At 39.9% G+C, this 27,919-nt stretch overlaps 1 protein-coding gene across 7 annotated transcripts in view; it reads left to right on the top strand.

Annotated features, from left to right (window-relative positions):
* ZNF527 (zinc finger protein 527) overlaps positions 1-10,642 on the top strand; it is a 30,423-nt gene extending 19,781 nt beyond the window's left edge. For all 7 annotated transcript variants that reach the window (XM_047709487.1, XM_047709483.1, XM_047709484.1 and 4 more), the window contains one exon: positions 7,311-10,642. In XM_047709487.1, coding sequence (XP_047565443.1) covers positions 7,311-8,881 — 1,571 coding nt within the window. In that variant the 3' untranslated portion in view covers positions 8,882-10,642. The remainder of the gene's footprint in view (positions 1-7,310) is intronic.
* Positions 10,643-27,919: the final 17,277 nt, after the last annotated feature.

Genomic DNA, 27,919 nt, shown 5'->3' with positions numbered 1-27,919 from the left:
TTATTTATTTGACAGAGAGAGAGAGATAGTGAGAATGGAAACACAAGTAGGAGGAGTGGGAGAGGGAGAAGCAGGCTTCCTGCTGAGCAGGGACACTGAGGTGGGGCTTGATTCTAGGACCCTGTGATCATGACCTGAGCCAAAGGCAGACACTTAACGACTGAGCCACCCAGCACCCCAGCCTGGATATATTTTAACCCCAAAGGGTTGACTTCTCCCATTCTTTGTCTTGTCATTTGACCATCAGTCTATTTCATAATCTCTCCCTCCCTTTTTTAAAAGATTTTATTCATTTATTTGACAGAGAGAGAAAGCACAAGTAGGCAGAGTAGCAGGCTGAGGGAAAGGGAAAAGCAGGCTCTCCACTGAGCAGGGAGCCCATGTGGGCCTTGATCCCAGGACCCTGAGATCATGACCCGAGCTGAAGGCAGCCGCTTAACCAACTGAGCCACCCAGATGCCCCTCATAATCCTTTTTTGAATATAAATGTAACTTCTGAGACTACTAATGGTAAGTGTCACTGAATACATATAATGAACCTCTGTTTCCTAAATGTATGCTTTTTTCTTATACCTCACTTGCCAGGTCATCTCATTTTGCCTACTAGGAAACTGAGGCTCAAGAGATGGCTTCATCAGTTTGTTAATTTGTTAAAGGTAGAATAACTAGCTCCCTAGATGAAGAAGTAGGATTTAAACTCACCTATGACCCCAAACCCTGTGTTGTTTCCAGCGTGACACACGGATGTCTATTTTTTTTATTTTTTTATTTTTATTTTTATTTTTTTTTTAAGATTTTATTTATTTATTTGACAGAGAGAAATCACAAGTAAGCAGAGAGGCAGGCAGAGAGAGAGGAGGAAGCAGGCTCCCTGCTGAGCAGAAAGCCCGATGTGGGGCTCGAACCCAGGACCTGGGATCATGACCTGAGCCGAAGGCAGCAGCCCAACCCACTGAGCCACCCAGGCGCCCCTATTTTTTATTTTTTATAAACATATATTTTTATCCCCAGGGGTGCAGGTCTGTGAATCACCAGGTTTACACACTTCACAGCACTTACCATAGCACATACCCTCCCCAATGTCCATAACCCCACCCCTCCTCTCCCAACCCCCCTCCCCTCATCAACCCTCAGTTTGTTTTGTGAGATTAAGAGTCACTTATGGTTTGTCTCCCTCCCAATCCCATCTTGTTTCATTTACTCTTCTCCCACCCGCTTAACCCCCCATGTTGCATCTCCTCTCCCTCATATCAGGGAGATCATATGATAGTTGTCTTTCTCCGATTGACTTATTTCGCTAAGCATGATACCCTCTAGTTCCATCCACATCGTCGCAAATGGCAAGATTTCATTTCTTTTGATGGCTGCATAGTATTCCATTGTGTATCTATACCACATCTTCTTTATCCATTCGTCTGTTGATGGACATCTAGGTTCTTTCCATAGTTTGGCTATTGTAGACATTGCTGCTATAAACATTCGGGTGCACGTGCCCCTTCGGATCACTACGTTTGTATCTTTAGGGTAAATACCCATCAGTGCAATTGCTGGGTCATAGGGTAGTTCTATTTTCAACATTTTGAGGAACCTCCATGCTGTTTTCCAGAGTGGTTGCACCAGCTTGCATTCCCACCAACAGTGTAGGAGGGTTCCCCTTTCTCCGCATCCTCGCCAGCATCTGTCATTTCCTGACTTGTTAATTTTAGCCATTCTGACTGGTGTGAGGTGATATCTCATTGTGGTTTTGATTTGTATTTCCCTGATGCCGAGGGATATGGAGCACTTTTTCATGTGTCTGTTGGCCATCTGGATGTCTTCTTTGCAGAAATGTCTGTTCATGTCTTCTGCCCATTTCTTGATTGGATTATTTGTTCTTTGGGTGTTGAGTTTGCTAAGTTCTTTATAGATTTTAGATACTAGCCCTTTATCTGATATGTCATTTGCAAATATCTTCTCCCATTCTGTCAGTTGTCTTTTGGTTTTGTTAACTCTTTCCTTTGCTGTGCAAAAGCTTTTGATCTTGATAAGATCCCAATAGTTCATTTTTGCCCTTGCTTCTGTTGTCTTTGGCAATGTTCCTAGGAAAATGTTGCTGCAGCTGAGGTCGAAGAGGTTGCTGCCTGTGTTCTCCTCAAGGATTTTTGATGGATTCCTTTCTCACATTGAGGTCCTTCATCCATTTTGAGTCTATTTTCATGTGTAGTGTAAGGAAATGATCCAATTTCATTTTTCTGCATGTGGCTGTCCAATTTTCCCAACACCCATTTATTGAAGAGGCTGTCTTTTTTCCATTGGACATTCTTTCCTGCTTTGTCAAAGATTAGTTGACCATAGAGTTGAGGGTCTATTTCTGGGCTCTCTATTCTGTTCCATTGATCTACGTGTCCGTTTTTGTGCCAATACCATGCTGTCTTGATGATGACATCTTTTTTTTTTTTTTTTAAAGATTTTATTTATTTATTTGTCAGAGAGAGAGAGCAAGAGTGAACACCAGGCAGATAGAGTGACAGGCAGAGGCAGAGGGAGAAGCAGGCTCCCTGCTGAGCAAGGAGCCCGATGTGGGACTTGATCCCAGCACGCTGGGATCATGACCTGAGCCGAAGGCAGCGGCTTAACCAACTGAGCCACCCAGGCGTCCCGATGATGACATCTTTGTAATAGAGCTTGAAGTCTGGAATTGTGATGCCACCAACTTTGGCTTTCTTTTTCAATATTCCTTTGGCTATTCGAGGTCTTTTCTGGTTCCATATAAATTTTAGGATTATTTGTTCCATTTCTTTGAAAAAAATGGATGGTACTTTGATAGGAATTGCATTAAATGTGTAGATTGCTTTAGGTAGCATAGACATTTTCACAATATTTATTCTTCCAATCCAGGAGCATGGAACATTTTTCCATTTCTTTGTGTCTTCCTCAATTTCTTTCATGAGTACTTTATAGTTTTCTGTGTATAGATGCTTAGTCTCTTTGGTTCGGTTTATTCCTAGGTATCTTATAGTTTTGGGTGCAATTGTAAATGGGATTGACTCCTTAATTTCTCTTTCTTCTGTCTTGTTGTTGGTGTAGAGAAATGCAACTGATTTCTGTGCATTGATTTTATATCCTGACACTTTACTGAATTCCTGTACAAATTCTAGCAGTTTTGGAGTGGAGTCTTTTGGGTTTTCCATATATAGTATCATTTCATCTGCGAAGAGTGATAGTTTGACTTCTTCTTTGCCGATTTGTATGCCTTTAATTTCCTTTTGTTGTCTGATTGCTGAGGCTAGGACTTCTAGTACTGTGTTGAATAGCAGTGGTGATAATGGACATCCCTGCCATGTTCCTGACCTTAGGGGAAAAGCTTTCAGTTTTTCTCCATTGAGAATGATATTTGCGGTGGGTTTTTCATAGATGGCTTTGATAATATTGAGGTATGTGCCCTCTATCCCTACACTTTGAAGAGTTTTGATCAGGAAGGGATGCTGTACTTTGTCAAATGCTTTTTCAGCATCTATTGAGAGTATCATATGGTTCTTATTCTTTCTTTTATTAATGTGTTGTATCACATTGATTGATTTGCGGATGTTGAACCAACCTTGCAACCCTGGAATAAATCCCACTTGGTCGTGATGAATAATCCTTTTAATGTACTGTTGAATCCTATTGGCTAGCATTTTGGTGAGAATTTTTGCATCTGTGTTCATCAAGAATATTGGTCTGTAGTTCTCTTTTTTGATGGGATCCTTGTCTGGTTTTGGGATCAAGGTGATGCTGGCCTCATAAAATGAGTTTGGAAGTTTTCCTTCCATTTCTATTTTTTGGAACAGTTTCAGGAGAATAGGAATTAGTTCTTCTTTAAATGTTTGGTAGAATTCCCCCGGGAAGCCGTCTGGCCCTGGGCTTTTGTTTGTTTGGAGATTTTTGATGACTGTTTCAATCTCCTTACTGGTTATGGGTCTGTTCAGGCTTTCTATTTCTTCCTGGTTCAGTTCTGGTAGTTTATATGTTTCTAGGAATGCATCCATTTCTTCCAGATTGTCAAATTTGTTGGCGTAGAGTTGCTCATAGTCACGGATGCCTATTTAACTCTCTTCCACTTTGCCTGATTCCATAACTTCCCTTTTCCCCTCAATCACTGATAAGGGTGAATTGTCTCTCTTCTTTCTTGCTGAGTGCCACCATAATGCCTTAATACCATTGACTTCAGGTGTTTCTGGACTCCGATCACTATGAATATGTCTTCCACATATACCGTATTTCCTGCTCTGTAGTTTCCCAGGCTATACTCTATCCTGTCCCCTGGAATACCCTATATGGAATTCCTTCCCCGATAGTATTCATTTGCCTAAGTACAGAGTGTCTTTTTTTTCCCCCCGAGGACTTGTTGGAGCTCTAGGCATCTCAGAATACCTGATGTTGAAAAATGTCTGTAGTTTTCTCCCATCAGTTTTTTTTTTACTCAACATTATAGTAGGTACTTTATAAAGCTGCCATTTGCCTGGAATAGAGAAAAGATTTATTCTTGGTAAAAGGAAACACAGTGGCCCTGGGTAATGAATATAGGAAAGAAGGTTCTAGGAGAGTTGGCGAGGGAACAATGAATTTCTGCCAAAAAAAAAAGGAACAACAGTGTAGACCTAACAGAATAAGTGAATAAATCCCTCTCAGGCCTTGGTTGAGATAGAGCCCAAAGTAAGAGAAAATCCATGGCTATGCATAGGAAGGGCAGGTAGGGATGAGGCTTTCCTTGGGTGGAGGGTGTATTGGAAAGACGAAAGATACAGATGCATAATGTATTCTTTGTTTTTCAACTTGTGCTGACCTGGCCTGCAAGTGGCTTTTCTTTCAACAGATGGGATGCTGTTATGGAAAAGACTGTGTTATGTATGTATGTAAGACTATGTATGTAATGCTAACATGTGCAATTCTAAAATAATCTCCATGCATATCAGAACATGAAAATGAGGAGGGCCTGGATGGCTCGGTTGGCTAAGTGTCCCACTCTTTTTTTTTTTTTTTTAAGATTTTATTTATTTATTTGTCAGAGAGAGAGGGAGAGAGAGCAAGCACAGGCAGACAGAATGGCAGGCAGAGGCAGAGGGAGAAGCAGGCTCCCTGATGAGCAAGGAGCCCGATGTGGGACTCGATCCCAGGACACCGGGATCATGACCTGAGCCGAAGGCAGCTGCTTAACCAACTGAGCCACCCAGGCGTCCCAAGTGTCCCACTCTTGATCTCGGGGTCAGGAGATTGAGCCCCTGGTCAGGCCCCATGCTGGACATGGAGCCTGCTGAAGATTTTCCCTCTCTGTCTCCCCCTCACAACACCTCATGCTCTTTCTCTATCATTCTCTCTCTGTCTAAAAAACAAAACAAAACATGAAAATGACTGTTAGTGGAATAACCACTGCATTTTGAAAGCATGATCATAGCCTTGACAATCAAGCTCAGATTCTCCAGAAATTATTCCTTAACTAAATTAGTGAGTTTTGATTTGTTTTTCTGACACTTATACCTAATAATCTGTATCATATTAACCAGTCCTTCATTATGTGTCATACTGAATTTTTGTATGTACAAGTTTTATCTCCTTAGAGTTTAAAAAAGAGAGAAGGGTAGTACCTGGGTGGCTCAGTCAGTTAACCATCTGACTCTTGATCTCATCTCAAGTCTTGATCTTGGTTGTTAGTTGAGCCCTGTATTGGGCTCCATGTTGGGTGTGGAGCCTACTTAAAATTGTTTTTAAGATTTTTAAAACTTATTTGACAGAAATAGACAGTACAAACAGGAAGAGGGGCAGGGAGGAAGAGGCAGAAGCAGGCTCCCTGCTAAGCAAGGAGCCTGATGCGGGACTTGATCCCAGGACCCTGGGATCATGACCTGAGCTGAAGGCAGATGCTTAACTGACTGAGCCACCTAGGCACCCCCCAATTTTTTTTTTTCATCTAAAAAAGAAGAGACAATGGTGCCTGAGTGGCTCAAACAGTTAAATGTCTGCCTTCATCTCAGGTCATGATCCCAGAGTTCTGGGATCGAGCCACGCATGGGTCTCCCTGCTCAGCGGGGAGTCTGCTTCTCCCTCTGCCCATCACCCTGTTTGTGCTCTCTCTCTCTCTCTCTCTCAAATAAATAAAATCTTTAAAAAAAAAGAGAGAGAGAAAAAGACCCATGTCTCAGACTTTTTTTCCCCTCTACTAAATGCTGGGCGCATAGTAGTCAATTCTGTATAATTGAATATACTGGCTGATTACTGTATGTGACATGAAAAGGACTTTCTCATTTTCCTTTTTTTTTTTTTTTTTTAAGATTCTTTTCAGTGACTCTATACCCAATGTGGGGCTCAAACCTACAGCCCCAAGATCAAGAGTTGCATGCTCCACCAACTGAATCAGCCTGGAGCCCCTCATTTTCCTCTTTTTGAGATCATCTTTTTTTTTTTTTTAAGATTTTTTTATTTGAGAGAGAGAATGTGTGGGGAGAAGCAGAGGGGGAGAGAGAGGGACAAGCAGACTCTATACAGAACCCAACACAGGGCTTGAGCCCAGGACCCTGAGATTATGGCCTGAGCCAAAAGTCAAGAGCCAGCCACTTAACTGACTGAGCCACCCAGATGCCCCTTTGAGATCATATTTAAAAAAATAATTTTCTTTCCATCTTATCTCAACAATACCCTCTCCTGAAAGTATCAAGTTTCTATTTTGTAGGCAGCATTTTTCTCTCAATGATGAGCAAAGCTGACCTTCAGATTTCTCCTAGACACTTAATAACAACAAGAACAACCAAAAAACCCACAGTACTTTTTTTCTGGTCCCTGATAAAATCTTAAAAGTTGTTGCGCTTTCTGGCAGCATTCATTCACTTAACAAAATAATACCATTGTCCTAGGCACTAAATACAATAGTAAGAAGAAAAAGAAGTAAAGCATTAATCCCTGCCTTCATGGAGCTTTTAGTCTTAAGAATAGGACTAGATAGTGCAGAGTGGATTCGAGACTTGAAAGACTAGAGGCAGGGAAACTGTGATTACGATCTAGTCAGTTTTTCTCAATTCCTTATCTTTTCAGCATTGAACTTTATCTGCATCTTGATCCCCTACATTTCCCCTGTCACCTTCTCCCCATCACCAACCCGTATATCTTCCTTTATCAGCTTTCTTCATTCTTTGTTCTTTCTTTGTATGTTTTTCATATTCGCTTGGCCATATTTGAAAGGTGTCAAAACCATGTACTTTCTCCCCTCATCCCCCCATTTAAATTCTTTAGTTTCTTCTAGAACATTTTTCTCCTTGCAGAGGCAAAAAGGACACATTTGCTTTCTTGATATTTTTCAGACTGGGAGTCTTGGTATGAAATCAAGGAATTATCTCCAAAATGGTACATTGGTGAAGAGGAAATATCCCAGGGGATGGTAATGGAAAGACTTAGACGTTATGACGTTGAATATTCCAGTTTCAGAGAAGCCTGGAAATTTGAGGGTGAATTTGCGCGGCATCAACAAAAGGAGAGGCATTTCAGGCAAGTGACAGCCCTTAAGGAAATCCCTGCTGTGAAAATGGACAATAAATATAATAATTCTGAGAGAAGTGTTCTCTTAAAATCAGTACTTTCAACACAAGAGAGAGTTCCCACAGTAGAGCAAGTACATAAATTTGGTATTTATGATAAAATGTTTCCCCCAAATTCCGTCCTAATTGAACGTAAAAGATTATCTGCTGAGAAGGACTCTTTGATACATAATGAATGTGAAGAATTCAACCAGAGTACATACCTTAGTAAAGATATAGGAATTCGTCCTGGGGAGAAACCTTATGAAAGTAGTGATTTTTCAAATCTCTTAAGTTTCCACTCATTACTTACTCAGCATCAAACAACTCATTTTGGAAAATTACCGCATGGATTCAGTGAATGTGATGATGCCTTTAGCTGTTACTCATTCTTTACTCAACCTCAGAGAATTCACACTGGAGAGAAACCGTTTGTATGCAATGACTGTGGAAAAGCCTTTAGTCATGACTTCTTTCTCAGTGAACATCAAAGAACTCACATTGGAGAGAAACCATATGAATGTAAGGAATGTAACAAAGCTTTCAGACAGAGCGCACACCTTGCTCAACATCAAAAAATCCACACTGGAGAGAAACCTTTTGCATGCAATGAATGTGGGAAGGCCTTTAGCCGTTATGCCTTCCTTGTTGAACATCAGAGAATTCACACAGGAGAGAAACCATATGAATGTAAGGAATGTAACAAAGCCTTCAGACAGAGCGCACACCTCAATCAGCATCAGAGAATTCACACTGGAGAGAAGCCCTATGAATGTAATCAATGTGGAAAAGCCTTCAGCAGACGCATCGCCCTTACTCTGCATCAAAGGATTCATACAGGAGAGAAACCCTTTAAATGTAATGAATGTGGGAAGACTTTTGGCTATCGCTCACACCTTAATCAACATCAGAGAATTCATACAGGTGAAAAGCCTTATGAATGCATCAAATGTGGGAAGTTTTTTAGGACTGACTCGCAACTTAATCGACATCATAGAATACATACAGGAGAGAGACCTTTTGAATGCAGTAAATGTGGGAAAGCCTTCAGTGATGCTTTAGTTCTAATTCATCATAAGAGAAGTCATGCGGGAGAGAAACCCTATGAATGTAACAAATGTGGAAAGGCCTTCAGTTGTGGCTCATACCTTAATCAACATCAAAGAATTCATACTGGAGAGAAACCTTATGAATGTAATGAATGTGGGAAGGCTTTCCATCAGATCTTGTCCCTTAGGCTACACCAGAGAATTCATGCTGGAGACAAACCCTATCACTGTAACGAGTGTGGGAATAATTTTAGCTGTGCCTCAGCCCTTAGACGACATCAGAAAATTCATAATAGAGAAACTCTCTGATTGTAACAAGTGTATGAAAGAAAACATTTAGTCACCACTCAGTGCTTATTAAATAAATATCAGTGAATTCTTTGGTTAATGATTCTATGAATGTAGTAAATATGGAGAAGCCTTCAGTTTATGAGCATCCTTTATTTGAAATAGCCTGAATCGTAGACATCTGTTACTTTTGGATCTATTCTGTGCCCTATTTAAAACTTACCTCGCCCTTAGTGCAAATCATTCTGATGAAACTATTAGGGAGAGCAGTGGATTGGTCATAGGCCGGCCACAGTCTGGTTAATAAGGGATTGGCAGATGGGGTATTGTTACAGATATAAGAAAAGATCATTTTTTTCCCCTGGAATTACAAGTTTCATGGATTTAAAGGATTTTTAAGGTTAAAAACTCACCGTAGCTTTTTTTGTTGTTGTCACCACATGAGGAAAGCCTTCCCAAGATCAGTCTAACACAGAGTAAAATGGAGATAAGAGATAAATCTGATGACATTGTTTGATCTTCTGAATTCAGGCATGCCTGAAGTCTATACCATTTTTTACTTTTTAATTTCTGTGGTCCAATAAATTTCCTTTTTTTTTTTCTTAATTTGAATTGGATTTCTGCCTCTTGGAATTACAGTCCTGATTCATACACCCTATGTTTGCTGTACATTTGAAAAAGCCTTAATTTTTTATGGCACAATTATCCTGAGAAATTCTTTGTAAAACAAGTATTTGGAAGTTGAATACACAGCCTTCATGAAGCTGAGAGAATTATTATGTTTTACTTGTTGATAAAAATTAATTTGTTGTTTGCTAGACTCATTATAAGGATAAATTTTTTTTAATTTACCTAGTAAAACTCCTTAACAGGCTTTCCCATAAAGAATTAAAATCATTTGTGGTGGCGACTCACTATAGGCCTTTAAAGAAAGAGGGACAGGCTAAGAGAATAACGGATTTGTCACATTAATAAATGGCTCCTCATCTTAAAGGAATTATTTGATTTTCTGTTTTCAGAATGGGTTTAAGCATACTGTGTAATAGAATATAATAGAGTTGTAAATGAGGTTTTCTTTTGTGGGGAGACTGTAAGCTTGGCTTAAGAAGTTTATGGATAATTTCGTTGAACTAGAAATTCAGACAAAGATATTACCAGCAGACAGAAAGGATGGGACATTTCCAACTCATAGTAAAAGTAAAACAGTTAGAGCCTAGAATTCTTAGGCTATAAGTTATTACCATTCTTCAGAGTAATGAGGAATATGAGGGTATAGGGCAGTATATTCCTATTGTAAATGAGTGGGTATAGAGAGGTAAACTGATGATACGATAATGGGGCCACCTTAAAAAGTTAGAACTGTTAGAATCTTGGACATTGTCTGGAAAGCATTTGTAAAAACAACAGAACAAATGAATTAAGAAAGAGTAAAAGATTTATATGTGTGCGTGGAGTGAAGCAATGACTACTACTCTTAAAATTTCTTTATTAGTTAATTTATATTTTATCTAATACAAATTTGAAAGTTTCCTGAGTATTAAGACAGATTCCCTTGAGACTGAAACCGTGGATTTAGTATGACTTAATACATCAAACCATGAACAGAAAAAAATACGATTATAAAACACTGCCAAACATACTATATTTAACTAAGTGACTAAGATGTTACTTGATATGCTGAAAATCTATGTCATTTCTTTATTCTTTCTTATATTACCTAGAGGTCTAGAAATACTTACTTTATTTTATTATTTTATTTTTATTGTGTTATGTTAGTCACCATACAGTACATCATTAGTTTTTGATGTAGTGTTCCATGATTCATTGTTTGCATATAACACCCAGTGCACATTACAATACATTCCCTCCTTAATACCCATCACCGGGCTCACCCATCCCCTCAGTTAATTCTCTTTAGATGTGACTAATTCATTTAGAACACATGGGCAAAACCCTTTCTACTTGGTTATTGAGTATGACCAGTGATGGTGGAACTGTTGGATTCCTTTTTTAATCTGGTTATTATGTTTCTGAACATATCTTTCTGCCATGTCAGTTTGTGCAATTTTTGCTTGTCATATTTAAATTTTTCTTTTATATACTCTTGATTAAGCAGGACGTGTGTATGTGTGTGTTTTATTGAAACATTTTGTATAGAGTGCTTACTGTGTACCAGGCTTTGTTCTAATGTAGGCATTGGAGATACAGTAGTGAACTACACAGACAGAAATCACTGCTTTTCTTTTCTTTTTTTTTTTAAGATTTTATTTATTTATTTATTTGACAGACAGAGATTGCAAGTAGGCAGAGAGGCAGGCGGGGATGTTGGGAGCAGGCTCTGTGCTGAGCAGAGACCCAATGCAGGGCTCGATCCCAGGACCCCGGGATCATGACCCGAGCTGAAGGCTGAGGCTTTAACCCACTGAGCCACCCAGGCGCTTTTCTTTTTTTTTAATAGAGCTAATTTCTACTGAGGAAAACCAACAAATATATATATATTTATGAAAAAATATGTAAGAGTAAATTCTAAGGAGACGAAGATGAAGGAAGAGGTAGGAGACAATGTTTGTATTTTAAATTGTATGGCGAGGGAAGGAAGTCTCTTGAATTTGACTATTAAGGAGATGAAAAACCTGGGAAAGTAAGAGATCTATAGGTAAGAGATCTATCTATACTGTGTATACACACACACACACACACACATTTGTATGCCTTATATGCCTATTGGAAAGGTAATCCATATGTATGTGAATTATGTATGTGTATATATATGTAATCATACATGTAAATATTAACTTTGTACTTACTAAATTCATTCTCATATGTATCATTCATTCTGTATTTGTGTACTGCATTTTAATATTTTTTTTAGTCTCATGAATTCATGACCTTTTATAATCTTAACATATTTCAGTTAATTATAATGTATATATTGTGATGCTCAGGTTGTCAGAACGAGCCACCGGGGATCAATTCAGACTGACCCTTTGCGCCCTTCAGCACTGCTCTAACATCTTTGCAAGCATCCTTACTTTCTGACAATAATAGAATGTTCCAGACCCATCCTCAGTGTTTTTTGCCCAAATCATGAAGTTAGCTACCATGCAAGGAATTTAGGGAGGGAGAAAACAGGCATATGTATTCAAAAGGGGATATGAAATCAGAAATAGAAGTTTCCCTCTTAAGAAAGGAAATAATTTTTCTCAGTTAAAGGTCTTGCTAGCCAGACTTGGGGTTCTAAGAAAGAGTCTAAGTAAGATTGGGTTGTCCATATACACTGTGTTTTTTGTTTTCTATCATTTCTGTTGCTCAGAAGGAAAAAGATAGCTCAACTCCATGGTAGAGCTTACTTTGGTAAGTATATATTAAGCTCACCCTAATAAGAATTATATGTTAATTATTGTTTACAAAACGAAGTTGTGGGACGCCTGGGTGGCTCAGTTGATTAAGCCGCTGCCTTCGGCTCAGGTCATGATCCCAGGATCCTGGGATCCAGTCCCACATCGGGCTCCTTGCTCAGCGGGAGCCTGCTTCTCCATCTGCCTCTGTCTGCCACTCTGTCTGCCTGTGCTCACTCTGACAAATAAATAAAATCTTAAAAAAAAAAAAAACAAACAAAAAAACCACGAAGTTGTTTCAGGATTTTTGAAACACTGTTTTAATAAGTTAAAAGTGGCCAGAAAGTTAATGATAATTTAAAATTGCCTCAACTGGGCACCTGAGTGGCTCACTGGGTTAAAGCCTCTGCCTTCAGCTCAGGTCATGATCTCAGGGTCCTGGGATCGAGCCCCGAGTCGGGCTCTCTGCTCAGCGGGGAGCCTGCTTCCTTCCTCCTCTCTCTCTCTGCCTGCCTCTCTACTTGTGATCTCTGTCTGTCAAATAAATAAATAAAATCTTAAAAAAAAAAGTTATAAAATTGCCTCAACTGATGTAAATGAGTCAAAAGGAAATGTCACTAAGCTTCTCTAGATGCCTTGTGATTCCACTTGTTCTCTTCTGGCTACAGAAGGTTTTCTTTTTAAAAGTTTTTCCGATCTCTCTTCCTGAGAAAACACAATACAAAGCTTTGTGTGAAATATAAATAAATTTCCCACAGAGTTCTGTGCCCTTTTAGTAGTTACGATATTTGGATGCTAGGACTTTGCATGAATTTTGGGCAAAATTGCTGTCATTTATGATTAGGCTCCTTTTAGAGACAGCTGGGAAAAATGTTTCCTTTTTTGAATATGATTTCACATTGATTTCAAGTTCCTACTTAGCATATTAATTTGCTGTACCCTACTAAGATTTTCTTCTTTGTCCACAAAACTCAAGACAGACAATGGGTTATGTACTGGAGAAAAGCAGATTCTTTGAAGCCATGAGGTGAGGATACTTTAGTGACAGAGAAATGACTCACCTTCCTGGCCAGCTAGCTTCCTTTCCTTCTTTTCTTTTTTCTTTTTCCATTTCTTTTCTTTCTTATCTTTCTTTCCTTTTTGAGGATTTTTTTTAATTTATTTGACACAGAGTGGGAGAGACAGTGAGAGAGGGAACTCAAACGGGGGAGTGGGAGAGGGAGAAGCAGGCTTCCTGCCAAGCTCGGAGTCAGATGCGGGGTTCGATCCCAGGACCCTGGGATCATGACCTGAGCCAGAGGCAGACACTTAATGACAGCCACCCAAGGTCCCCTCCCCCACCTCTGGTCAGCTTTCTTAAAGCCATTTGCATGGTAATTCATCACATATTCTAACCAGAAAAAGTAGTGAAAGTATCTGCTATTTTTTTTTTTAAGATTTTATTTATTTATTTGACAGAGAGAGATTACAAGTAGACAGAGAGGCAGGCAGAGAGAGAGAGAGGGAAGCAGGCTCCCCGCCGATCAGAGAGCCCGATGCGGGCCTCGATCCCAGGACCCTGAGATCATGACCTGAGCCGAAGGCAGCGGCTTAACCCACTGAGCCACCCAGGCGCCCAGTATCTGCTATTTTTGATTATTGGCACAAGTAGAGGTGTTGGAGTCAGACAATCATATGGATGGCCGCTCTTTTAGGAGAAACTGAGAAGTGATTATACTTCATTTGAGCTTAGTTTAGTTATCTATAAAACTGAAGTAATAGTTCCAGCCTTTTGTTTTTATAAAGAATAGTTGAAAGAATGTAATATATGTAACTTTTAACATGGCATTTATTAATTATGAAATCAAGCTGGAATTTGAATTGCACACCCCAAGCCAGATGTTCATGTAAGACAGAATTGTAAATCCTGCCCCTGTAAATCTGCAGCATCAGAGTCTCAGAGGGTGTCTGGCTATTTGAGGCTGTTTGGACTCTGTCTTCTATTAAGATAGAGGCCAGGTGAGGCGCCTGGGTGGCTCAGTGGGTTAAAGCCTCTGCCTTAGGCTCAGGTCATGATCCCAGGGTCCTGGGATCGAGCCCCTCGTCGGGCTCTCTGCTCAGTGGGGGGCCTGCTTCCTCCTCTCTCTCTGCCTCTCTGCTTACTTGTGATCTCTGTCAAATAAATAAAATCTTTAAAAAAAAAAAAAAGAGGCCAGGTAGTTATGGCTCTTGGTTTTTTAAATCTCCATTTATATTTTTGGACTTCAATTCATATACATTATCAAAACTGTTCAGTCCAACACTCATTTCTTGGTTTATTTTTTCCCAAATAATCCCCCAATTCCTACTCTCCCCCATAGGCATGTACGCATCCTTAAATATATAGATATCCCTTATAAAATCAGTCATATGTTGTATGTTTGAAATTTATATCAATGGTATTGTGCTATGAAAGTGTCATTTTTTCTTACTCAGCTCTCTCTTCTTTTGTGTTTCTTTTAAAGTTTTTTATTTTAATTCCAGTATAGTTACCAGACAGTATCGTATTGGTTTCAGGTGTCCAATACAGTGATTCAACAATTCTATACATGGCTCAGTGCTCATCATGATGAGTATACTCTTTAATGCCATCTCCTATTTCACTCATTCCTTGCCCCTCACCTCCCCTCTGGTAATCATCAGTTTGTTCTCCATAGTTAAGAGTCTGTCTCTTGGGGCACCTGGGTGGCTCAGTTGCTAAGCATCTGCCTTCAGCTCAGGTCATGATGTCAGGGTCCTGGGATCGAACCCCACATTGGGCTCTCAGCAGGAAACCTGCTTCTCCCTCTCCCACTCCCCTTGCTTGTGTTCTCTCTGTCTAATAAATAAACTTTTTAAAAAAAGAGTCTTTCTCTTGGTTTGTCTCTCTCTTTTTCTTTTGCTCATTTGTTTCTTAATTTCCACATTTGAGTGAAATCATGGTATTTATCTTTGTCTGACATATTTCACTTAGCATTATATTTCCTAGCTCTATTCATGTTGTTGCAAGTGGCAATGTTTCTTTCTTTTTATGGCTGAATGATATTCCATTCTGTGTGTATATTCATCTCTCAGTGGACACTTGGACTGCTTCCATATTTTGGTTATTGTAAATAATGCTGCAATAAACATAAGAGTGCATGTATCCCTTTAAATTAGTGTTTTGGGGGGCACCTGGGTGGCTCAGTGGGTTAAGCCTCTGCCTTCAGCTCAGGTCATGATCCCAGGGTCCTGAGATTGAGCCCCTGCTGAGCAGGGAGCCTGGCTCTCCCTCTCCCACTCCCCTGCTTGCGTTCCCTCTCTCACTGTGTCTCTCTGTCAAATAAATAAATAAAATCTTTTTTAAAAAATGCTATGGCTGATGTCAGGGAAATTACTGCCTGTGCTCTCTTAGAGGATTTTTATTGTTTCAGTTTCAAGCCTTGCATTTCAGTCTTTAATCCATCTTGAGTTTATTTTTGTGTATGGTATAAGAAGAAGGTCCAGTTTCATTCTTTTGCATTAGCTGGCCAGTTTTAGCAGCACCATTTGTTGAAGTGACTTTTTCCCCTTGCATATCATATTCTTGCTTCCTTTGTTGAAGATTGACCATGTAATTGTAGGTTTATTTCTGCGTTTTCTATTCTGTTCTATTGATTTGTGTCGTGTTTTTATGACAGTACCATTCTGTTGTGGTTACTACAGATTTGTAATATAACTTGGAGTTTGGAATTGCGGTACTTCCTGCTTTGTTCTTTTTCAGGATTGCTTTGGCTCTTTGAGGTCTTTTGTGGCGTCATACACATTTATGGATTGTTTGTTCTAGCTCTGTGAAAGAGGCTGTTGGTATTTTGACAGGAATTGCATTAAATCTGTAGATTGCTTTGTGTAGTGTAGACATTTTTTTTAAAAGACTTTATTTATCTATTTGACAGACAGAGATCACAAGTAGGCAGAGAGAGAGAGAGAGGAGGAGGAGGCAGGCTTCCCGCTGAGCGGAGAGCCCGATACGGGGCTTGATCCCAGGACCCTGGGATCATGACCCGAGCTGAAGGCAGAGGCTTTAACCCACTGAGCCACCCAGGCGCCCCTGTAGTGTAGACATTTTAACAATATTTCTTCTTCCAATCCATGAGCATGGAATGTCTTTCTATTTCTTTGTGTCATCTTCAGTTTCTTTCCTCAGTGTTTTGTTATTTTCAGAGTATAGGCCTTTCACTTCTTTGATTAAGTTTATTCCTAGCTATTTTATGATTTTTGGTGCACTTGTTAATGGGATTGTTTTCTTAATTTCTCTTTCTGCTGCTTCATTATTAGTGTATAAAAATGCAACAGATTTTTTTTTTTAAGATTTCTTTATTTGTTTGAGAGAGAGTGTGGCGGGAGGGGCAGAAGGAGAGAAACCAAGCAGACCCTGTGCTGAGCACAGAGCCCTATGCAGGGCTTGATCTCATGACCCTGAGATCATAACCTGAGCTAAAATGAAAAGTCAGATGCTCAACCTACTTTGCCATCCAGGTGCCCCAGAAATGTAACAGATTTCTATACATTGATTTTGTATCCTGCAACTTTACTAAATTCATTTTTCAGTTCTAGTAGGTTTTCTTTGATAGCCTTATTAGGGTTTTCTATACGTAGTATCTTATTATCTGAAAATAGTGAAAGTTTTGCTTCTTCCTTACCAACTTGGATGCCTTTTATTCCTTTTGTTGTATGATTGCTGTGGCTAGGACTTCCAGTTCTATATTGAATAAAAGTGGTGAGAGAGGATATCCTCGTCTTGCTCTTGACCTTAGGGGAAAGGCTCTCAGTTTTTCCCCCATTGAGTATGATGTTCACCATGGGATTTTTCATATAAGGCCTTTATTATGTTGAGGTACCTAAACCTACTTTGTTGTGAGGAGTTTTATCATGAATGGATGTTGTACTTTGTCAAAGGCTTTTTCTGCATCTGTTGAAATGATCATATTCATTTTATCCTTCTTACTGATGTAAGGTATCATGTTGATTGATTTGCAAGTATTAAACCATGTATCCTGGGAATAAATCCCACTTAATTGTGGCAAATGATGTTTTTGATGTATTGTTGGATTCAGTTTGCTGGTATTTTGTTAAGAATTTTTTCATCTATGTTCATTGAGATATTGGCCTATAGTGCTCTTTTTTAGTGGTGTATTTATCTGGTTTTGGTATCAGAGTAATGCTGGCCTCATAGAATGAATTTGGAAGGTTTTCTTTCTCTTTTCCTTTTGGAATATTTTGAGACTGCATATTAACTGTTTTTAAAATGTTTGGTAGAATTCACCTGTGAACCCAGCTGGTTCTAGACTTCTATTTGTTGGAAGTTTTTTGATTACTGAGTCAATTTCTTTGCTGGTAATTGATCCGTTCAAAATTTCAGTTTCTTCCTGCTTCAGTTTTGGTAGGTTATATGTTTCTGGGACCTCATCCATTTCTTTTAGGTTGCCCACTTTGTTGGCACATAGTTTTTCATAATCTTATAACTGCTTGTATTTCTGTAGTGCCGGTTTTTATTTCTCCTCTTTCATTAATGATTTTGTTTATTTTCATCCTCTCATTGTGTGTTTGGTTTTTGGTTTTGGTTTTTTTGATGAGTCTGGCTAGAGGTTTATCAATTTTGTTGATCTTTTCAAAGAACCAGCTTCTAGTTTCAGTGATCGGTTCTATTCTTTTTTAGGTTTTAGACCATTTATTTCTGCTTTAATCTTTATTTTCTTCCTTCTGCTAGTTTTGGGTTTTGTTCTTTTCTAGCTCCTTTGGGTATAAGATTAGGTTGTTTTGAGATTTTTCTTTCTTCTAGAGGTAGGCCTGTATTGCTATGAACTTCAACTTAGAACCACTTTTACTGAACCCCAAATATTTTGGACCATTGTATTTTCATTTTCATTTGTTTTCATTATTTCATCCATTTCCATAATTTCTTCTTTGATTTCCACGTTGACCCATTTATTGTTTAGTAGCATGTTATTTAGCTTCCATGTATTTGTGCTCTTTCCACATTTTTTCTTGTGGGTCATTTCTAGTTTCATAGCATTGTGGTCAGAAAAGGTGCATGAGGGACGCCTGGGTGGCTCAGTCAGTTAAGCTGTTGTCTTCGGCTCAGGTCCTGATCTCAGGGTCCTGGGATTGAGCCTCTTATAGGGCTTCTTGCTGAGCAGGGAGCCTGCTTCTCCCTCTGCCTGCTCTGCCTGCCACTCCCCCTGCTTGTGCTCTCTCTCTGACAAATAAATAAAATCTTAAAAAAAAAAGATAAAAAGATGCATGGTGTGTGACTTCAATCTTCTTGAATTTTTTGAGAATGTTCTGTGGCCTAATATGTAATCTATTTCTGGAGAGTGTTCCATATGCATTGGAAAAGAATGTGTATTCTGCTATTTTAGGATGGAATCTTCTGAATATATCTGTTAAATCCATCTGGTACAGTGTGTCATTCAAAGTCACTATTTCCTTTTTGATTTTCTGTTTGGATGATCTGCTCATCTGTATAAGTGGGGTGTTAAAGTCCCTTACTATTATTATATTACTATCAGTTATTTCCTTTATGTTTGTTATTGTTTTATGTATTTGGGTGCTCCCATGTTGGGTTTATAAATATTTACAATTGCTATGTCTTCTTGTTGGATTGTCCCCTTTATGACTATATAGTGTCCTTGTCTCTTGTGTATAGTCTTTGTTTTTTTTTTTTTTAAGATTTTATTTATTTATTTGTCAGAGACAGAGGGAGAGAGAGTGAGCGAGCACAGGCAGAGGCAGACGGAGAAGCAGGCTCCCTGCCGAGCAAGGAGCCCGATGTGGGACTTGATCCCAGTACGCTGGGATCATGACCTGAGCCGAAGGCAGCTGCTTAACCAACTGAGCCACCCAGGTGTCCCTATAGTCTTTGTTTTAAAGTCTATCTTGTCTGATATAAGTAATGCAATCCTGGCTTTCTCTGGACATCCATTTACTATGCACGGTTTTTAGATCCATCGTGTTTCTCTGTGCAGGGTCATCTAATGCTATTCGTCACTTCTAAACTTGCATAGTAACTAATAGTATATACTTACTGTGTTTTATTTATTCTTCCCCCCCTGAAGTGATGGATACAACTCTTGGCTTTCACAAAGAACATCCTGGTATGTATCCCCTTGTAGATATGGACTAGATTAGAATACTTACCCTGGAATATTGCACCGGTTTTTTTTGCACAGTTTTACTAGGTACAACCAGATTACTTTCTAGAGTGGCTGCCTCTGTTTACATTCTCACCAACAGCACCTCTTTCTATGTGCTGGTAAACACTTGATATTATCTTCCTTGGATGTTTTTGGTTTGCAATGTTATTGTTGACTTGTGGTGAGCTGGAGCATATCTCCATATACTTCTCAGTCCTTTGGACTCCATCAAGTGTTTTTTTTTCTTACCTTGTTTGTCTCCTATCAAATATGTCATCAAATCCATTCATAAAAGTTTGGTTAAAATTTACTTATAGGGGCGCCTGGGTGGCTCAGTTGTTAAGCGTCTGCCTTTGGCTCAGGTCATGATCCTGAGACCCTGGGATGGAGCCCCGCATCGGGCTCCCTGCTCTGCAAGGAGCCTGCTTCTCCCTCTCCCATTCCCCCTGCTTGTGTTCCCTCTCTTGCTGTGTATATCTCTGTCAAATAAATACAATCTTTAAAAAAATTTACTTGTAAATCCATCTGGGCTCTAGGCGTTGTCTTCTGAGATGGTTCTATACCATTTCAAATTATTGAGTTTATTAAATTTTTGTTTCTTAAATAAAAAAAATTTTTCAGTTTCTTAAGCCAATTTTGGTATTTTTTAAAGAAATATGGTCATATATCTAGGTTGTCAAATTTGTTTGCAAATAGTCATTCATAAGATTCTTTTATTACTCTTCTAACTTCATTTGGTTTCTTACTCATTTTCTTATTTGCATCTTTGTACTTTTTGTCAGGCTTAACAAAGGTTGTTATAATTTATTGATCATGGATTTAAAAAAAAAAAAACATCCTATCTTTTGGTTTTGCTATCCTTTTATCTCTCATATCCTGTACTGATTACTGCCTTTTATGTTTATCATTTAATTTGAGGGTGCTCTGTCCCTACACTTTTGAGTTGAGAATTTAGTTTTTTGTTTTTCTTGATAAAGGTACTTAAAGCTGCACATTGCCCTCTACTATGTAGGTTGTATCCTACAATGTTGGCAGTTGGTGTTTTCATTGTTACTCATTTCCAAGTTTTGTTAAATTACTTTAGGTGTTTTTTTTTTTTTTTTTAACAGAAAGCTTAGGTTTATTTGGGAATAATAGAGGATTGCAATTCAGGACAAGCAAGCTATGGCAAAACTATAGGCAAGTCCTAGGTGTTCCTCTTTAACCCAGAAGTCTTGGCTATCTTTTTCTTACTTGCTTCTGATGCTACTACATTATAGGAAGACATTTATATTGCTTCTTTGGAATTGAGTGATTCAATGGAATTGAATGAACCTCCATTTTTATAACTGTTACAGGTATATTCAAAAAGTATATCCTTTCTGAGCTTTGGGGTGTATAAACTTCAAGTCTTTTAGGTCAAGCTATGAATCTATTGGATTTTTTAAATTATTTAGTTTTTAATTGTTTATTTTATTAACATATAATGTATTATTCGTTTCAGAGGTACAGGTTTGTGATTCATCCGTCTTACACAATTCACAATGCTCACCATAGCACATACCTTCCCATTGTCCATCACCCAGCCACCCCATCCCTCCCACTCCCTCCACTCCAGCAACCCTCAGTTTGTTTCCTGAGATTGAGTCTCTTATGGTTTGTCTAATCTATTGGATCTTTATCAATCTGATATGTGAAAAATGGTAACCAACTGTAGCTTTAATTTGCTTTTTTCTTATTGTAAGTTTGGGTTTCTTTCCTGTGAACTGTATCTTTTGCTCAATATTCATAAAAATCTTTATTTTTTATAAAAAGATTTTATTTATTTATTTATTTATTTGAGAGAGAGAGTGAGCACGAGAGGAGAGAGGGTCAGAGGGAGAAGCAGACTTCCACTGAGCAGGGAGTGGGACTAGATCCTGGGACTCCAGGTCCATGACCCGAGTGAAGGCAGCTGCCCAACCAACTAAGCCACCCAGGCGTCCCTCTTTTGCTCAATATTCAATTGCAAAGTAACCTTTTACTTATATAATAAGGAAATCACCTATGATTCACAAATATTTTTTCCAATTTACTATTTTTTTGAATTTGTTTAGCATCCTTTTTTACCCTGCCAAGTGACTTTTGTCACCTAATTAACAAGTATTTTCTTTTAAATCTTCTGAGTTTTTAATTCATGTTTAAAAGGCCCTCTGCATCTTCAGATAATTTTAAAATGGTCCCATGATTTTTCCTATTACTTTTGTTTTCATTTTTTTACATTACAGGTGTTTTTTTTTTGGTCCAAGAATCTAATCTTACCATTATATTATATGCTCCGCTTCTCAGCACCATTTACAAATAATCCAATTTTTCCTACTTATTTGAAATGTCACCTTTAGCATATACCAAAGTACCACATGTATTTGGGTACATTCATGTAATTCCTATTCTGTTGCATTAATTTGTCAAGTCTACCATCTCTAATTGTTTTTTGATATTGCTGGGTATAATTGTGAATTTGTTCATTTCTCTTCTCTTTTCTGGTTCTAGCAGTTTTTGCTTTATGTGTGTTGAAGCTCTTGCAGGAAATGCAAACATTTGGGATTGCTACATACTCTTTTTTTTCTTCCTTAATTACATTGCTATCACTATCTGTCATCTATCTGTTATGACCAAATAGGGTTTGTTACAAGAATGCAAGCCTAGATCAATCAATATCTGGGAATTTGTCAACATTTAGCAATATAATTCATAATAATGGGAGCTCGTAAACATAAAGTAAAAGAGAAACCCTACAGGATTATGTAAATAGGAACCAAAATTTTGACAAATTTGGTATCTCTTTCTAATACACTTAAAAAAAAAAATTTTTTTTAAAGTAGGCTCCATGCCCAACATGGGCTTGAACTCATGACCCCAAGATCAAGAGTTACATGTTCCACTGACTGAGCCAGCCAGGCACCCCTAATACACTTCCTTTTTTAAAAAAACATTTTTAAAAAAATTTTATTTATTTGACAGACAGAGATCACAAGTAGGCAGAGAGGCAGGCAGAGAGAAACGGGGAAGCAGGCTCCCCGCTGAGCAGAGAGCCCAATGCAGGGCTCGATCCCAGGACTCTGAGATCATGACCTGAGCCGAAGGCAGAGGCTTTAACCCACTGAGCCACCCAGGTGCCCCCAATACACTTCCTTTTTAAAATCTGTGTGTGTGTGTGTGTGTGTGGTTGTTGTTTTTTTGTTTTTTTTTTTGCTGGAGGCATGGTTGACACTATTACATTAATTTAACGTGTACAACATAATGATTCAAAAGGTTTATACATGTTATGCTAAATTTGCTACAAGTGTAGTTACCATCTGTCTCCATACATTACAGTGTCATTGACTATATTCCTTATGCTGTCTTTTTTCTTGGGATTTATTCATCCCTTGCTGGAAGCCTGTATCTCTTACTCCCCTTTACCCATATTTCCTACCCCCCCCAATCTGGTAACTATCAATTCTCTGTATTTATGGGTCTGATCCTGCTTTTTGCTTGTTTATTCATTTGTCGTTGTTGATTGTTATGTACTCTTAGTTGATCCTCTTATCATTATAAAAGAAACTTCTTTGTCCCTGAAAACATTTTTGTTCCCAAATCTATTTTGTCTGATATTAATATACCCACTTTAGCTTTCTTTTAATTTGTATTAGTATAGCATATCTTTCCCCATCTTTTTACTTTTAACTTATTTGTGTCTTTCTATGTTTCATTTTTTTCAAGTAAGCTCTACACCCAAAATGGGGCTTGAACTTACACTTCTAAGGCCACAAATCATATGGTTCCTCCCGCTTTTTAAAATTAACATATAATGTATTATTTGCCCCAGGGGTACAGGTCTGTGAATCATCAGGCTTACACATTTCACAGCACTCACCATAACACTTATCTTCCCCAATGTCCATAACCAGCCACCCCATCCCTACCTCTCCACCTCCCAGCAGCCAGTCAGTTTGTTTTATGAGATTAAGAGTCTCTTATTGTTTATCTCCCTCCTGATCCCATCTTCTTTCATTTTTTCCTTCCCTACCCACCTCAACCCCCTGCCCCCCGTCTCTCAAGAGAATCAAATGCTTTACCAACTGAGCCAACCAGGCATCCCTGTGTCTTTCTGTTTAAACTGGGTTTCTCATAGGCAGCCTATAATTGGTTTTTAAAAATTGTTTTAGAAATTCATTTTGAAAATCCCTGCTGTTTAATTGGGGTGTTTAGACCATTCACATTTTAAGAATAATTTATTGAGGCGAAATTCACATAATATGAAAAGAACCATTTTTAAGTAAACACTTGGCAGCATTTCCTACATTCACAATGTTGTGCAACCACCATCTCTCTCTAGGTCCAAAACATTCCATCATTCCTAAGGAATTCCTTACACATTCAGCAGTTTCTCCCCATTCTCCTCTCTCTTCATAACCTGTCAACCACTAAATTGCATTCTATCTCTATTGATTTATCTATTTTGGATATTCCATATAGATGGAACCATACATTATATGACCTTTTGTATCTGGTTTCGTTAGTGTAATGGTTTGCAGGTACATTTGTGTAAGCATTATCTGTACTTCATAACTTTTTATGGTTGAATAATATTCCACTGTATGTAAATACCACATATTGTTTATCTGTTAGTATGCTGATAGAGATTTGGGATAGTTACACTTTTAGGCCATTGTGAATGGTGCTATTTAGAACATGCATACACTTCTTTTCAGTTCTTTGGGGCATATGCTAGGAAAATTATTGAATCATATGATTATTTTGTGCCTAACTTTTTGAGGAACTGCCTACTGGCTGGGAGGTCATGAGAATTTTAACATCTCCCTTTTCCCCAAAGATGGAAATTACTTGTTCAGGAAAGCAGAACTATCCCACCAGTCTTGGACTGCTCCTACCTAGACTCTCATTTGAGGGAGAAATATATATTTAGATCACTGCGTTTTCAGGTCTTTATTATATCAACTTAATGTACACCCTACCTTATACAAGCCCAGTGTGCCATACCAATGTTACCATTTTCTGTTTGTGCCATGATGAAGGTTGGAAATCACCATGACTTATACCACTTCTTCTTTGTTCCTTTTGCTAGCCCCTTCTCCTCAATGTCATCGAGGGGGAAGTCCTTTCTTACCCATCCAGGTATGTAGCTTATTCTGGTCCCAAGATATAGACTGGCTACCCCCAATTCTTGCAGAAAAATTGGGCATATAGTGGTGTCAGCCATAGGAAGCCATTGTCTTGCTTCGGGGGACACCTGGTTAGGTAAAGCCTAGTGAGCCTCGCTGCTGGAAGTCTCCAGGATGCTCCCACCCACAACCCACCAGGAACCCAGCACCAATGAAAAACTGTTTCTGCAACGTGAGTTGCCCTGGCCTGGTGTTTCCTTGAGTGTTGCTTTTCTAGTTGGGAGACAAGAGTTTTGCCTCCTCCGAGACAGATACTTTTTTCATTGCTGTTTCAGCACCTCTTACAAAACTTTATCCTGTTCTGCCTGGTCTGAGATGCACAGTGATACCAGGAAAACCGAGTCTCCCAAAGGTTACCTCCATGCCTCTGAGCTAGGTTATAAGGCAAAGGGCTGCCAAAATTAACGTGACCTGCAAGCTCCTTGGCTCACTGGTACCTTTGGATGAGCATCCATAGAGCGCTTCTCTCCGGGGAGTAGCTCCCCACCCCCCACCCAGGGCTTCCAGACAACAGCACCTCTGGGCTGCGCCGGTAGGGAGGGGTCCATAGAAATGTTCCTCTTACACCCTTTGGAGCTTGTTCCTTTCCGCTTCTGATTTCGATGCCCTTCATCCACCTCCCCCCACCCCCTCAGTACCCCTTCTCCCGTGCAAAAACACTTGAGGCCCCAGCCCTAGCTCGGCGGGCTGGAACCGGAAGTGGAGGGGATTTGGCCCTAGGGCTTACTCTGCCAGCTCTCTAGGAACACCTGCTTCGCCCTCCTTAACGAGGAGCCCCAGAGTCCTTCACAGCGGATAGGCTCCAGCCTTTCCCCGCCCCCGCATTTCCCAGAGGCCACTGGGGCCCCATTGGGTTTTGTGACGCACACGCACGTGGCAGCGTCAGCGCCGGCCTTTCTTTTTTTTTTTTTTTTTGTTTATTTGACAGAGAGAGATCACAAATAGACAGAGAGGCAGGCAGAGAGAGAGAGAGAGAAGAGAGGGAAGCAGGCTCCCTGCTGAGCAGAGAGCCCGACGCGGGACTCGATCCCAGGATCCCCGAGATCATGACCTGAGCCGAAGGCAGCGGCTCAACCCACTGAGCCACCCAGGCGCCCCAGCGCCGGCCTTTCTTAAGGTGGGAAGGGTGGGCGGCTCATTAGTGTTTCTGTCGGATTTCTGGGAGAGGGGTTGGCGCTGCTTCTCTCCCGGCGCACCCACCAGGTGGTGCGGCGCTGTGTTCTCACCCCTTGTTCAGGAGAGAAAGCTGTGAACTCAAATCTCCTAGAGCCCAAGGCCAGTTGTGTGGAAAAGTACAGCCATTTTGACCAGGAATGTAGGCTCTCTTTGGTGTCTGAGGGACTGAACCCCCGCCTTTTGGAGTTTTTGCGGGGACTGAAGAATCTTCTTTTGTGTCATGGCCAGAGAAGGCTGCAAGAATGAGTTTTAAATCATGTGTGTTTGGAAGCTGCAAGTCTTCTGTCTCGTTTTTCTTCCTCCAGACCACAGAACTCTGTACTACTCACCACAGGAGTGGAGGGAAGTTTCTACCACTTAAGCCTTGAAGTCTTGGCCCAGGTGAATTGATGTCTAACGTCTTTCCTCAAACGCCATCTTGTTTTTTATGACTTATGCTCAGTATTTTTGTTTAAAGTTTGCTATCCTAACAGGCTCTCTGGCATTTGGTCTTAAGTTCTTCCTACTGCGAGAACTGAGTAAGGGGCAAGAGGGTTAAAGAAATGCTCTCAAATAGCCTACTCCCACTCTTTTATATTTATTTGACACAGCAAGAGAGGGAACACAAGCAGGGCTAGTGGGAGAGGGAGAAGTAGGCTTTCCCCCAGAGCAGGGACCTGATCTGGGGCTCAGTTCCAGGACCCTGGGATCATGACCAGAACCAAAGGCAGACGCTTAATGACAACTGAGCCACCTGGGCTCCCACCACTTCCCACTCTTCTCTCTTTCCTCCCTGCTCTCTCTCCATTCTTTACTTGACGGATGGTTGGTGTAGGAGCTGTTTACCAACCATTTTATCAATCTGTAAGGTTCTAAGACTGACACATTCATTTGCATCTTAACATTTCTGAAATTGGGATGTCCTTTTTTTTAACCAATGGTATATTCAACTTGATGAAATACAGTAACATTGCCTACATCATACATAGCAGTTTTTAAGGCCAGAAGGTGTTGGGTCCGTTATCAAAGGAACGAGACTGAGACAAAGTGATGCAAAGCTTTATTCTATGCCAAGCATTAGAAGTTAGACTGATCGCCCAGGGGAACGAGACTGAGGCAAAGTGAAAGTTATGCAAAGCTTTATTCTATGCCAAACATTAGAAGTCAGACTGACCAGCCAGGGCCGCCTCCGAAGAGAGCAACCCCCATTGGTCTTACAGGCTAGTTTTTATAGGGCACAACCGCAGACCTCTACGTATGTGGCTTTGGCTGATTGGATGTCTTTTACCTGTCTGGCCTTATTTTAGGTGTGTGTTTTAGCAACCGTTACCCGAAACTGATATCACTAACTGCTGAGGCGTTTATTAAACAACAAAATGGCTACCTAGGCAACATAACAACAAAATGGCTACCTAGGCAACGAAATGGCTATCTAGGCAACATGGAGTCACTCTGGCTAAGCAGGCCCAGGCAGGCCCTAGGGGTTTAACATGGAATTGGCCCCAACAGAAGGGAGATCCTGATACCTGATAGGGGGCATCTGCATCAGGAGGAATTTAAAAGGTTTGTGATTGAGGCCTTTAGCAGAGATATGGGTCAAGGATAGGAGTTCAGACAGGGAACTGAGGGGAGATGAAGCACAAGGTTCACTGTTATTCCTGAAGGGTCTGGTTTAAAGTTGAGCAGTTTGGGTAAGGAAGATGTATGTGCAATTCTGGGTCAGTCTTTCCAGCACTCTTCATCAGGGTGTGGTGTGGCCCAATGGACAGTTGAAAGTCGCAAGTAAGGAGGTGATTTCCTTAATCTGAAATTTGGGAACTCCCTGGATGAGTTCCTAGGGGTCCATGAACTCAGTGTATGCACAGTGAGTTGTCTGGAAAGTGTTGCATACTGGGGCCTAGCTGTATTTTTCTAGGGAACAGGTCAAAAATTTGGGTTAGATTCCAAAAGAGATCTATAACTCCTGTCTTAGCTCCGACTGCTGTAACAAAAATACCAGAAAGTGGGTGACTTATGGAAGTCTGAAAGTCTGGAAGCCAGATTCAGGGTGCTAGCGTGGTTGGGTTCTGGTAAGGACCCTCTTTCCAGGTTGCAGACTGGCAACTTCTTTATCCTCACATAGCCCAAAGAGAGTGCTCTGGTCTGTTTGTTGTCTTATAAAAGTACCAGTGACATTCATAAGGCCTAATTGCTTTACCCTCATGGCCTGATTGCCTCCTAAAGGCCCCA

Source organism: Lutra lutra, chromosome 17 (assembly GCF_902655055.1).
Source record: "Lutra lutra chromosome 17, mLutLut1.2, whole genome shotgun sequence".
In the NCBI taxonomy this organism is placed as follows: domain Eukaryota; kingdom Metazoa; phylum Chordata; class Mammalia; order Carnivora; family Mustelidae; genus Lutra; species Lutra lutra.
Note: the sequence above shows the minus strand (reverse complement) of the source record. Positions and strands in the feature narration are given on the sequence as shown.